This window comes from Octopus bimaculoides, chromosome 8, assembly GCF_001194135.2.
Source record: "Octopus bimaculoides isolate UCB-OBI-ISO-001 chromosome 8, ASM119413v2, whole genome shotgun sequence".
Taxonomy (NCBI): Eukaryota; Metazoa; Mollusca; class Cephalopoda; order Octopoda; family Octopodidae; genus Octopus; species Octopus bimaculoides.
In genome coordinates, this window is record NC_068988.1 from 72,977,704 (window position 1) to 72,989,883 (window position 12,180).

Here is a 12,180-nt window from a genome sequence, read left to right on the forward strand (position 1 = left end):
ACACACATACACACATGCACACACACACACACACACATATATATATTCACACATACATACATACACACTAAATGATACACCTTGAAAAAATATAATTTCTTATAACATCAGATTTAAGAAAATTTAAAAGGTTTGTTTCACAGAGAACATGTGAGTCTTACATTTTCAAATCAAATTTTTGTGGCATGATAAAATGAAGAACTTAAAAATGTTTTTACTTGTCTTCCCTTTAAGATTGTTATAGCTCACATTTTTTTATTCATCCTATCATATAAATCCTATTATCATAACATAAATTTGTGTTAGTACTTGTATTTGGATTTGGTCATTTTTCTTTTCTTTTTTTTTTTTTGCCAATTAACCACAAACTATATATTTATTCTTCACTTCAGCTTTATTATTATTATTATTCCTATTTTAGTGTCCTTCATCTGAAATCTTTTGTCACATATTCTGTGACCTTTTCAGCAACTTACCATCCCATGTGTCTTCTCCTGTTGAGAGTCACTGAAGAGGTCACAGGATGTGTGACAAAAGATTTCAGATGAAGGACACTAAAATAAGAATAATAATAAAACTGAAGTGAAGGACAAGTATATAGTGCATGTAGCTAATTCACAGAAAAAAAAAGACCATCTCCAAATATAACAATATGTTTCAACACACAATTTCACATCAGGAATCTTGCTAAACAAGTACATGTATTAGTACTGTTTATTGGTCTCTTTTTACATAATGTAATGCAGTGTACAATGGATGTTAAGGTTAAATATATTTGAATACAGTTCACAAATATGAAAAAGAGATATATAAATGTGGCATATAAAACCTAACATTTAGGTTATAATGCAAGAAATTATATTTTCTCAAGAAGCATCATATATGTAAGCAGGAAGTGAAAAAACAGTTCTCATTTCTCTTTTGTATAATTAGAATCTCCAAATACTGTTTTGAAAAATAAATGAAAAAAAAAACAAAACAGCATCTACTTTATTCATTTTGATAATTCAGGAAAGCAAATGTACATTTTTACATTTCCCATTATTGCTAGTCTCAGTATTAATTATACCACTTTCATCTATGCTAAAATATAAATCTTACCCAAGTGGACCAGATGTGATGGGAGCATCTGATTTTTTCTGCGCCAAAGTTTTCTTGCTGTCAGAGGGAGACATGTCTGAAGAAGATGATGGTGATGTAGTAGCCAAAATATCTTTATTACTTTTGCTTTTGTTATTGTTAGATGACTGCTGACATTTGTTCTTCTTGTTTTTCTTATCTTGTTTTTCTGCAGATCTTTACAACAGAGAATAGAAATAAGTAGTTTGTAAATATAGAAAATTAAAAAGTAAACAAAAAAATATGAACAAATATTTATATACTATTTATTTTAGGAAAATACTAATTAGACATTATAAGCACAAATTTTAATCTGAAAGAACAATAGGCTATACCAGTACACTTGTTGGGGTGAAGGTTTCAGTTTCAAATTAGTGTATAATATCTAATAACATTTTTATTAAAATGTTAACCATTAATTTACAAATTAGGAATCAGTACTGTCTTCAGCCTCAACAATTCCTTATATCCCTCCAGACAATAGTACAAGTTCAGGACATGCTAATGATTTGGTATTGTAACAGAATTAATCAAAAACTGCAGTAAACTTCCCAAGCCTGATGGAATGAGATAAAGTTCAAAAGTCTGAAGATCAAAATGATAAATACCAAAATACTAGTTAATACCAACAAGCACAAAATCCCAAAGTAGGAAGGAAATAAAAGCTGCACACTCAATGGAACATATAGAAAATAGATTCTCTCAATGTCTGGGGGGATCCTTAGAAAGAGTAGATAGCTACCATTACCTAGGCGACCAAATTAGTAGTGGAGGAGGAAGCTCCAAAAGCATAGTTGCTAGAATAAAAATAGGCCGGGCAAAGTTCAGAGAGCTGCTACCTTTGTTAGTAACACAGGACCTCTCCCTCAAAGTGAAAGGCAGATTGTATAATGCCTGTGTCCAAACAACTATGCTACATAGCAGTGAAACATGGGCTGTGACTACATGGGACAAGCAAAGGTTTGAAAGAAATGAAACCAGCATGCTCTGCTGGATGGATAATGTCAGTGTGCATGTACAACAGAGTGTAAACGATTTAAGAGAAAAATTGGGTATAAGAGGCATGAGAAGTAGTGTGAAAGAGAGAAGGCTACATAAAGTGATCTCTGATTGTGAAGGGAGCCTGTGGAAAGGGGAGACCAAGGAAGATGTGAGACAAAATGGTGAGAAAAGATCTTCAGTTATTCAGTCTCACTGAGGAAATTACAAGAGACTGAAACATTTAATGATTTGTTGTGCTACAGAAGACACAAGTTAAGTAAAATCATATCCTTTACGGCCATAACCCTACTCCCTCTCACAAAATTCTGTCCTCTGGTAAACCTCATACACAACCATCTCCCCAACACCTCCACCAGCCACTGCACCTCGCCCCCGTTCAACATCACTTGCTATCTCTAAATATTTCCCCTCACACACTTATGGTACATCTCCTCTATCCCCTCTGTGCTACCTATACTCAACAACCTCTGTTCCTTGTCAGTAGACCCTCTCTTGGTCTCTTTATCTTTATCTCTGTCCCACCTCCCTATGCTTCCTTGTTCTACTGAGGTAGCCAAGTATCTCCCTTGTAGTAATAGAGCTATCCCTGACCCTCTATCATATTCCAACCTCTTGTCTGGCACACGGCCACTCTCACTCTCGTCTTGCAGGCCTCTTGGCAACCCCATGAGTACTTGGCCAGCACCACGTAATAAGCACCTGTACCAGTACCATGTAGAAAGCACCTGTGCTAGCACCACGTAAAAAGCACCCATGCCAGTGCCATGTAAAAAAGCTCCACATAAGAAGAGCACTTGTGCTGGTGCCACATAAAAACACTCAGTACATTCTGTAAAGTGGTTGGCATTAAGAAAGACATCTAGCCATAAAAACCTTGCCAAAACAGATGACTGGAGTCTGGTGCAGCCCTCCGGCTTGCTAGATCCTGTCAATCTGCCCAACCCATGCTAGCATGGAAAACAGATGTTTAATGATGATGAGGGGGCACATGAGACTTACTTGTCATCAGGCAGGCTGCACTACTAAAAAAATTCAAGTTAATTTTCATTTGGCATACCATTCAGAAAGTACCATGGGCCACTGTTTGCCCATAACTGGCATAGACAACTTCAAATGCACTCTATGTACAAGTAGTTAACAGTAAGAGCAATAGATAAAAATGAGATCCATGAATTCCTCACATGACTTACTAGATATAATTGATTGTTTCTAATCTAGAATAGCTGAATCGAAAGCATAATTGCTCAAGTAAGCAAGGAATGAAAGGAATTCACAGAAAAGTTACTACTGCTGGCAACAGATCTCTTCCAGAGAAAATTAATTGGGATGAATTGTAAGAAGTTTAATGCTATAGGGTATTAAGTGGGTCATTACTCTGAGTATGTCTGTAGAGGCTGGAGAGAAAGTTTTTAAGTATAGTGGAAGTACAATGTTAATCTGCATATAAAATTTAAAAGTGAGTGAAATGAGTGATTGGATATTAGAAATTAATGTACACAAGAGAAAAAAAACTCGGTTGGTATAGACATGTAATGTCATTTGAAGACGAATGCAGATGACAAAAGATTGAACCAGGTGACAATGAACAGTAAAGCAGACTTGTTCAAGCTATGCAAGTATAAGTGAGACAAAAAAATGATCATAATAACAATGACTGTTACTTGTTAAAATCAGTATTTTATAAACTTCCACAGCTTTGGTCAGTTAGATCATATCTCTTACCACAGAATGTGAAACAAAAAGCATAGTATATAAGAGATATGTCAAAGACTATACTATATTGTTGAGGTTGTAGTGGTACCATGTCATATTTTGCTCATGTCTTAAAGAAGAAAGAACAATACTAATGATTCTATGATTAGTGGCAGGGAGTTATCCTCATATCCACAAACTAACCTAACTTCTTGCAACAGAGTCTACTAAAGGTACCCATAAACCAAGTAATGGTGTTAAACTGGGCAGTGGATTAAATCTATGTTTTATGCTGCTTTTGACTTTTTTTTTACTTAAAATTTCTTACAGTATCAAAATATATATATATTACATTGTCTAGTAAATAAAATTAATATTATAGCACCATAATCAGCATTTATTCTGTGTTTATAAATCTCAATAAAATTGAAGCATTGAGAAATGGTTATCCATTTTGAGCGTGGCCGTTGCCAGTACCGCCTGACTGGCTCCTGTAGGATTTTCGAGCGAGATCGTTGCCAGTGCCCCTGGACTGGCTTGTGCGGGTGGCACATAAGAGACACCATTTCGAGCGTGGCCGTTTTCGTGCGGGTGACACGTAAAAGCACCCACTACACTCTCTGAGTGGTTGGCGTTAGGAAGGGCATCCAGCTGTAGAAACTCTGCCAAATCGGACTGGAGCCTGGTGTTGCCATCCGGTTTCACCAGTCCTCAGTCAAATCGTCCAACCCATGCTAGCATGGAAAGCGGACGTTAAACGATGATGATGATGATGATGATGGGAGTTGTTTATTAGCAAATTGTCTTAAGAACCTTTGTGGCACAGGGTCTGGGCAGCTTTATTATACATTGTAATTTGGGTTTAGATGGTTACCAGTGGAAATAAGTCAAAAGACTGAGAAAGTCAAAGCACTCTAATAGAGTAAATACATATATATAAATGTATGTGTGTATTGAATACATGAATTAAAATAGTCAAAAATCAAAGCTCATTTCAATCAAAAACAAAAAGATATACAAACTTATATGTGAAAATTTAATATATATCAGTGGCTTAGCCAGTGTGTGTGCTGCCCTAAAAATGCCAACCCCATAAAAACATTGCTTTAGACAGACTACTTCCCTCCCCCCTCCCCCAGCAACACTAACCTGATATATACAATTCAATTTACTTTAAAAGAAAAGGAAAAAGAAAAGAAAGAAATTCACATTTAAACATTTTACAATCTGTGGAACAAAATACTTTTCATAATAAAGATGTTGGTGATAGTAATATCACAAATGATAATTTCATATGAACTTTTAATTTCAAGAATGTTTAAGCTGAGAAGAAATTGGAGATAAGCAAGAATTTCAAATAATGTACAAAAATAATTAACCCTAACTATAGTGATCTATATGAGTTAGATTGCATATCTTTTTTTTTTTTGCATAATATTTTTGTTTGAGTCCAAAGAAATAACATTTTCACATTTTATATATTTTAGTTTTATTAATAAAAAAATAAAATGCATTAATTTTTCTTTGATTTTCCAATCAACATTTTTGTTATTACATGGCTTACATTATTAAAATTATATATCAAACTAATGTTTTACAAACTATTTGACCGAAATCCTTTTTTTTTAAATTTGATCTTCATAACTTAACCCAAACCATTCTGTCCATCTCAAATAAAACGTTTCTATTAACAATCCTTGCAGAACTATTGGTCAACCCACATGAAAACAAGACCAAAATAGTAGTTTGTCATAAAGCAGCAAGGTTAATTAACTTGCTGTCATTAACAAAATGAAATACAGCACATTCACTAAGTCATTCCTGACTTTCTGCTTTCTCTGAGAAACAAAATCTGAATTGCATTCAAGTTTTTTAAAAGTGATTATTGTAATTTATGAAAGTGCTACAAAGGAAAAACAAGTTGGCAAATATAAACAATGATCTGAGAAGGTAACTTCTTAAAAACAAGGAGAAATTGAATTAATAACAGGGAATAATTTATATGACTATATGGATCAGATACTTCACATGTAAGAATATTCTTACTACATTCTTACTATGTCATAAGTCAATATTTCAGATACCATAACAGTCTGTTACATCTGTATGGTGATGGAAGCAACTTATATGGGGTAACTTTACATTAAGTTGTGGAACATACAATTTCCTGGAATTCAGACCACTGATGGACCCAGCAAACAAAATGGAAAAGGCGTTGCCTGGGATGATGGCAAGGGAGATGCACTGGAACAGCGACTGACTCACAGGGTTTGCACTTGTAGATAGCCATCTCCACCCGAATAGCGGTGAGCAGGGATATGGTCTGGGGAGGGGACACAAGAATATCTCCACTGCCACAAGCTTGACCATAAACCTCTCTATTCTATTTGTACTACACATCTCATATCTGATTTCTTAAGTATTTATCTATGTTGATAATAGTCCCATTTACTGACTTTAACGACACCTGTCACCTCATAACTATAAGACATACTGTAGAATACTATAATTTTGACTAATATTTGTTAAGTTTGTTTTAAATAAACAGTAAAGCAGCCATTTGATGCATTAGAAATATGCAGAACATTAAATTAGTACCAAAGTGAAAACAATAATAATGGACACCTAAAATAATATTATATTTTTTTTTTTGTGCATTCATTATAAGCAAGAATTTCAAATAATGTACAAAAATAATTAACCCTAACTATAGTGATCTATATGAGTTAGATTGCATATCTTTAATATTTTTGTTTGTGTCCAAAGAAATGATAATTAACATTTTCACATTTTATATATTTTAGTTTTATTAATAAAAAAATAAAATGCATTAATTTTTCTTTGATTTTTCAATCAACATTTTTGTTATTACATGGTTTACATTATTAAAAGTTTATATCAAACTAATGTTTTACAAACTATTTGACAGAAATCTTTTTCTTTTTTAATTTGATCTTCATAACTTAACTCAAACCATTCTGTCCGACTCAAATAAAACATTAATACAAATACAACAAACCTGCTGCAAAAACCACCACATTTTTTTGTCTATTATACAGAAAAATTCAGGTTATTTTTATCTCACTAAGGCAATAACTAAAAATTTGTACTCTAAAAATTACTTTGCCCTCAACAAATTCTTCAGCCTTTTTCTCTGAGCACTTATCCAAAGTTATAGAAAGAACTTGCAAATGAACTTTATATTACCCAGATAAATAACTTTTCTAAACTAGTGAATCACTGAATTTTCACTCCAAAATTTTCAATGTTTCCCAGGCAAGGCACAATATAATAGAGAGTTTATCTACACTTTAAAAACGTTGCATTCAGCAAAGTTATTTCCCTTGACATGTGCAATGCGTTATGAATGTTTTAGATCTTCTGGAAAAAAAATTCATCGGTGAGCTCTATATCTTATGTAAGGTGTATCCCTTGAGCATCTCAGTGTATGCTGTCAATCCACCCCCACTCCTCCAATCATTATTGTTCCCAAATATTAACAGCATTGTTCTTTAAATAACACACATACACAGCTCTTCACTTTTACACCATTTCAAAGTGAATCTAATTTAGCAACAATAAAACACTACAAAAAGTAATGAACTACAACTGCCACAAAGATTGCACATTTTAGAAGTAGATGACCTTTCAATTCCTGATTTCATAGAAACTTTAAATTTTTCATATCATTTAAATTGTCCCATAAAACCTCAGTTTATTTCATGTAACCAAGAAAGACTTCAGTCTGCTACAAATTTAATATGACCTACACTACTCATAGGACAAGAATTCATTCTTTCAATTTAATACAATTAGTATTTGCACATGTAAAGTACCATACCCAGATTTATACCTATATAACACAGAATTTATATGTAGTTATTTATATTATTTATATGATGAGACATTTTGTTCCAGCTATACTGATGATCATGATTCCCATAAGTTTTGAACTTATTATCATTATCAATCAACTTTCCTCATTGAACTCTCATAATACAAATATGTTTTATGCCCAAAATATAGTCACTAATTTGAGTAAGATCTCAATCATTAGTTTTTAATAACCATATCTGTGTGACACTAAAATGATAACAGTGTTGCTATCTACTTTCTTTTCAAATTAGAAATAATGCAATTTTATATACACCCTTCAAATTCCTAGTCTCTGAAAAAGACAAAAAATCCAGGATATTGACAGAGATAGCAGAACATTTTAGTATTTAGTTTTATATTTCTATAGTCTAAATTTGAATCCAATCAGAGCAGTTTTCTCCCTTTTTCTCTCAAAAGTTGATAAATATGCATTAAAAATGACTGAACCAATGAAACTCTTCCACAACAAAATTGTTTACAAGTAATCAATAATATGAATAGCTTAATTCGTTCCTAGTTTTTATGTTGTTATTACTTAATATAAATACATTAATCTTAATTCTGTCTTCAGTAGATGTTGGCCATTTTTCTATGTATGTGTATATGTTGTGTGTATTTATATACACAATATAACAATATGCAAGGTAACCAAGCAACATTTAACCAGCACTATTGAGTTGTGTACATGTGTTTACATAACTTGGTTACAGCTAAAGGAGACATTATCAACATATGCAAATATGTAAAGCAATAAATTAACAATATCTTAATAACAAATGGGGCCATAAGTAGGATTGTTATCAATCAATTACTGCACATGTATCTGTAAAATTACCAAATTTGAAGTTTAATTCTCTATGCCAGCACAGTGACAAGTGATAAGAAAGCATTTTACTTTCAACAAACACAGATGTGATAAAGACATGTAATTTTTTACCTTGATCGCTGTCTTTTCCCCTGAGTCTGCTCAAGGCTGCTATTTACAACTGTTGTTACACCATTAAGTCCGGTTGTTGAAGCACTTACATGGTTACCACTAAGATAACTGTCATAGTTACTGGAGAATGTCGTTTGAGGTTGAGAAGAAACCATACTATTTTGAACAGTTGTAACAGTAGTTGTAAAGGATCCATTTGATGGTGAAGTAAGTAAACGACTGGCTTCAGGTAATACTGTGAATCTAGCATCCATAATAAGTTTATTTTCTGATGCAGTCAAAGTAGATCCAGGTCCTTTGGAAGCTAGATCAGAACTGTGTTGCGATGTTACTGAAGAATCACTTCTACAGCTGTCATACGATGTGGTAGTAGGTGGAACAGAATGATTCTTACTTTCAGCTTCATTAAATCCATCAAATTCTCCAGGTGTTGTGAGAGAGGATTCAGACTGTGTCTGATTTGGCCCTTGAGGAGGAGTAGACAATAATTTAGGAGGTCTGCTTCTATCATGAGCAATATTAGGAAGAAGACGTTCCCGATCAGAACTTGTTAATGAGCTGGGATGATTAGACAAATTACTTGGGTGGAAATAACTACTATCAGCTTTCATATCACGGAGCTGAAAACAGAAAGAAAAGCTAATTAGCATTGCTTATTTATCTAGAAAAAGCATTATTTTTGAAGCAGATGCAACAGAAATTAAGATATTGAATTTTCACTTCTTATATCATAATACATCCATTTAACATCATTGCCCCATGCAAGAATGAATTCAAACAATATAAGGTCAAATGCTCATAAAAGCCCTCACTTATATGAGGCCAAACTTTATGGCAGAATGTTTTTGTTTTTTGTCAGTGAGGGATTTATTTTTATTCCATTAGTCTTCAAAAATGCACAATGAGTTATATCAATGTTCACACATACATACATACATGCATGTATGTAAACAAAAACACACACACACATATTTATATACAGCAGGGGTGCAAAAGTAAGTATCACATCAATGTTATAATACATAATTCATTAAAATTATTGGCACATTAAATTAGTTAGCCTCATTTTAAATTTTTTCAGTGTCATTAATCATAATAATACATTCATCACAACTATCTTTTATCTTTTACCAGTTGCAGTCAGAGGCTGAGGCTTGCTGATGTACCGCCTTTACTGCATCTGGGGATTTTTCTAATATTGCTTCTGGTGAAGTAGCGAGCTGGACATTGCCGCTCTTCTTTGTATCTCCTGCCGTGATGTGGGTTCATCCTGCATTACAGATAAAAAACTGTCCAGACGTTTTTTGAAGACTTCCATGTTTACACCTCGCAGATCCCTGATGTTCTGTGATAAGGCATTAAAAAGTTGTGGTCCCTTGAATCCCAAGCTCTTATAATATTAGGTTTGTATCCTCAGTGGAGAAGACGGGACTTTGGTACTGTGCAGTACTGTCCAGTTCAGGGATTGTTGTAGATTTCGATTCCGAAATTTGGAGCTAGACCCTCCATTATTTTCCATATGTACAGCACTGCACATCTCTCATGTCTCCTGTCCAGGGAGTAGAGTCCCAGTTACTTTAACCTCTCACAGTAGCCCCTGTGTTTTACCGAGTCAATCTTCTTTGTGTAGTGGCGTTGGATTGCCTCTAGTTCCACAATTAGTTTTACGCTCTGTGGTGACCATAGTTGGGAGCAGTAGTCCAGACAACTGAGGACAAAGGTTCTCCAAAGTAGAAGCATTGTGTCTCTGTTCCTGGTCCTGAAGGATCTAAAGATCCAACCTGCCACCCATCTGCATAGTGTTGCCATCTGAGCAATGTGCACATGGAAAGTTGCATCAATGCTCAAGTGGATTCCCAGATTGCGCACCGACTAACTTTGGGATTACATCGCCTGCTGGTCCCATGTACTTCAGTTGTAGTTTGTTTGTGGGCTGACAGCAGAGTGCTTGAAATTTTGAAGCATTGAACTACATATTATTCTCATCTGCCCATTTATATATTGTGTTCAGGTCAATCTGCAGTCTTAGGATGTTGGTAGGATCCTTGACTGTCTGTGATACTTTTGTATCGTCAGTGTAGCTGACTCTAAGGCTGAGGACATGTCCAAGACAGCAACCACAAACAGTAGTGGTCCCAGCACTGTTCCCTGAGGGACTCTGCTGAGGATTGGTGACACTTTAAAGAGAGCACCATTTGCTGTGACTTCTGACTTCTGCCTTACAGGAAATCATGCAACCACTCTCCCAGTGATACCAAGGTCATGCAATCTGACATATCATCCCATGCTTGACTTTTTCAAAAGCCTTGGCAAATCGAGATATACCACATCCACATTTAAGTGGTTGAGCTGTTATTTTAGTACAGTCGAAGTGCTGTAGTAGCTGTGTTAGGCAGCTCCTTCCAAGATGGAAGCCGTGTTGCATGTCTGTTAGCAAGTCATTTTCTTCCAGGAACGTAGTCAGTCAAAAACAATGCGTTCCATGATCTTACTAACATGTGAGGTCAGAGAGAGAGGCCTGTAGTTTATAGCATCTGCTCTGCTTCCCCCTTTGTGGACAGAGCAGATTATTCCTTCTTTTAATGTTCAAGGAAATGTACTGCATTCAAGGAAACTTTGGAAAAGCATTTGCAATTGTTTTGCATATTTTTAACAGAATTGCTGGGAGTCCATATGGGTCTGTTGCAGAGTTTGAGTTTATTTCATCAATGGCTGACAATACATTCTCCTATGCAATGTCAATAATCTTTTTATCATAACTTTTAATTTTTTTGATAAAAATAAAAAAGTATTGTACGAGTTTTCTTTTTTCATAACTGTATACCTACTTTTGCACCACCCTGTATATATATATATATATATATAGCTAACCACCGACACTTTTTTTCTGCAAAATAGTAGTTTATCCTGTTCAGGCTATATTATTAGCATTATCCTGCAATTGAGAATTTAAAATCACTTCTTTAACTTTCTAAGACATCTCAACGCTTCTAAAAGCAAACTTCGTTCGTTTGTTTACGTTTATCGTAATTTGAATTTTATATATATATATATATATATATATATATATATATACATACACACATACATGTACATATATACATACATATACATAAATCTTTTATCATTTACTTGTTTCAGTCATTAGACTGCGGCCATGCTGAGGCACCACCCTGAGGAATGTTTAGTTGAATGAATCAACCCCAGTACTTATTTTACCACTGTCTTTCACCAAACAACAATGTGATGGGCTTCTCTCAGTTTCCATCAACCAAATCACTAGGCTTTGGTCAGCCTGAAGCTATTGTTGTAGACACTTGCCCAAGGTGCCACACAGTAGGATTGAACCAAGAACCCTATGATTGGGAAGCAAGCTTCTTACCACACAGCCATGCCTGCCCCAGCATGGTCACAGCTCTCAAGCTGAAACTAGTAGTAAAGAAAATATATATCATCAACATCATCATCATTTAACGTCCGCCTTCCAAGCTAGCATGGGTTGGACGATTTGACTGAGGACTGGCGAACCAGATGGTTACACAAGGCTCCAATCT

The 12,180-nt window shown here is 34.6% G+C and overlaps 1 protein-coding gene across 7 annotated transcripts in view; it reads right to left on the bottom strand.

Annotated features, from left to right (window-relative positions):
• The window catches only part of LOC106877920 (protein AF-10), a 70,508-nt gene that overhangs the window by 21,365 nt on the left and 36,963 nt on the right, over positions 1 to 12,180 (bottom strand). For all 7 annotated transcript variants that reach the window (XM_014926989.2, XM_014926985.2, XM_014926983.2 and 4 more), the window contains exons 8-9: positions 8,627 to 9,246; positions 1,102 to 1,296 (exon numbers count right to left, since the gene is read on the bottom strand). In XM_014926989.2, the coding sequence (XP_014782475.1) occupies positions 1,102 to 1,296; positions 8,627 to 9,246 (815 nt within the window). The remainder of the gene's footprint in view (positions 1 to 1,101; positions 1,297 to 8,626; positions 9,247 to 12,180) is intronic.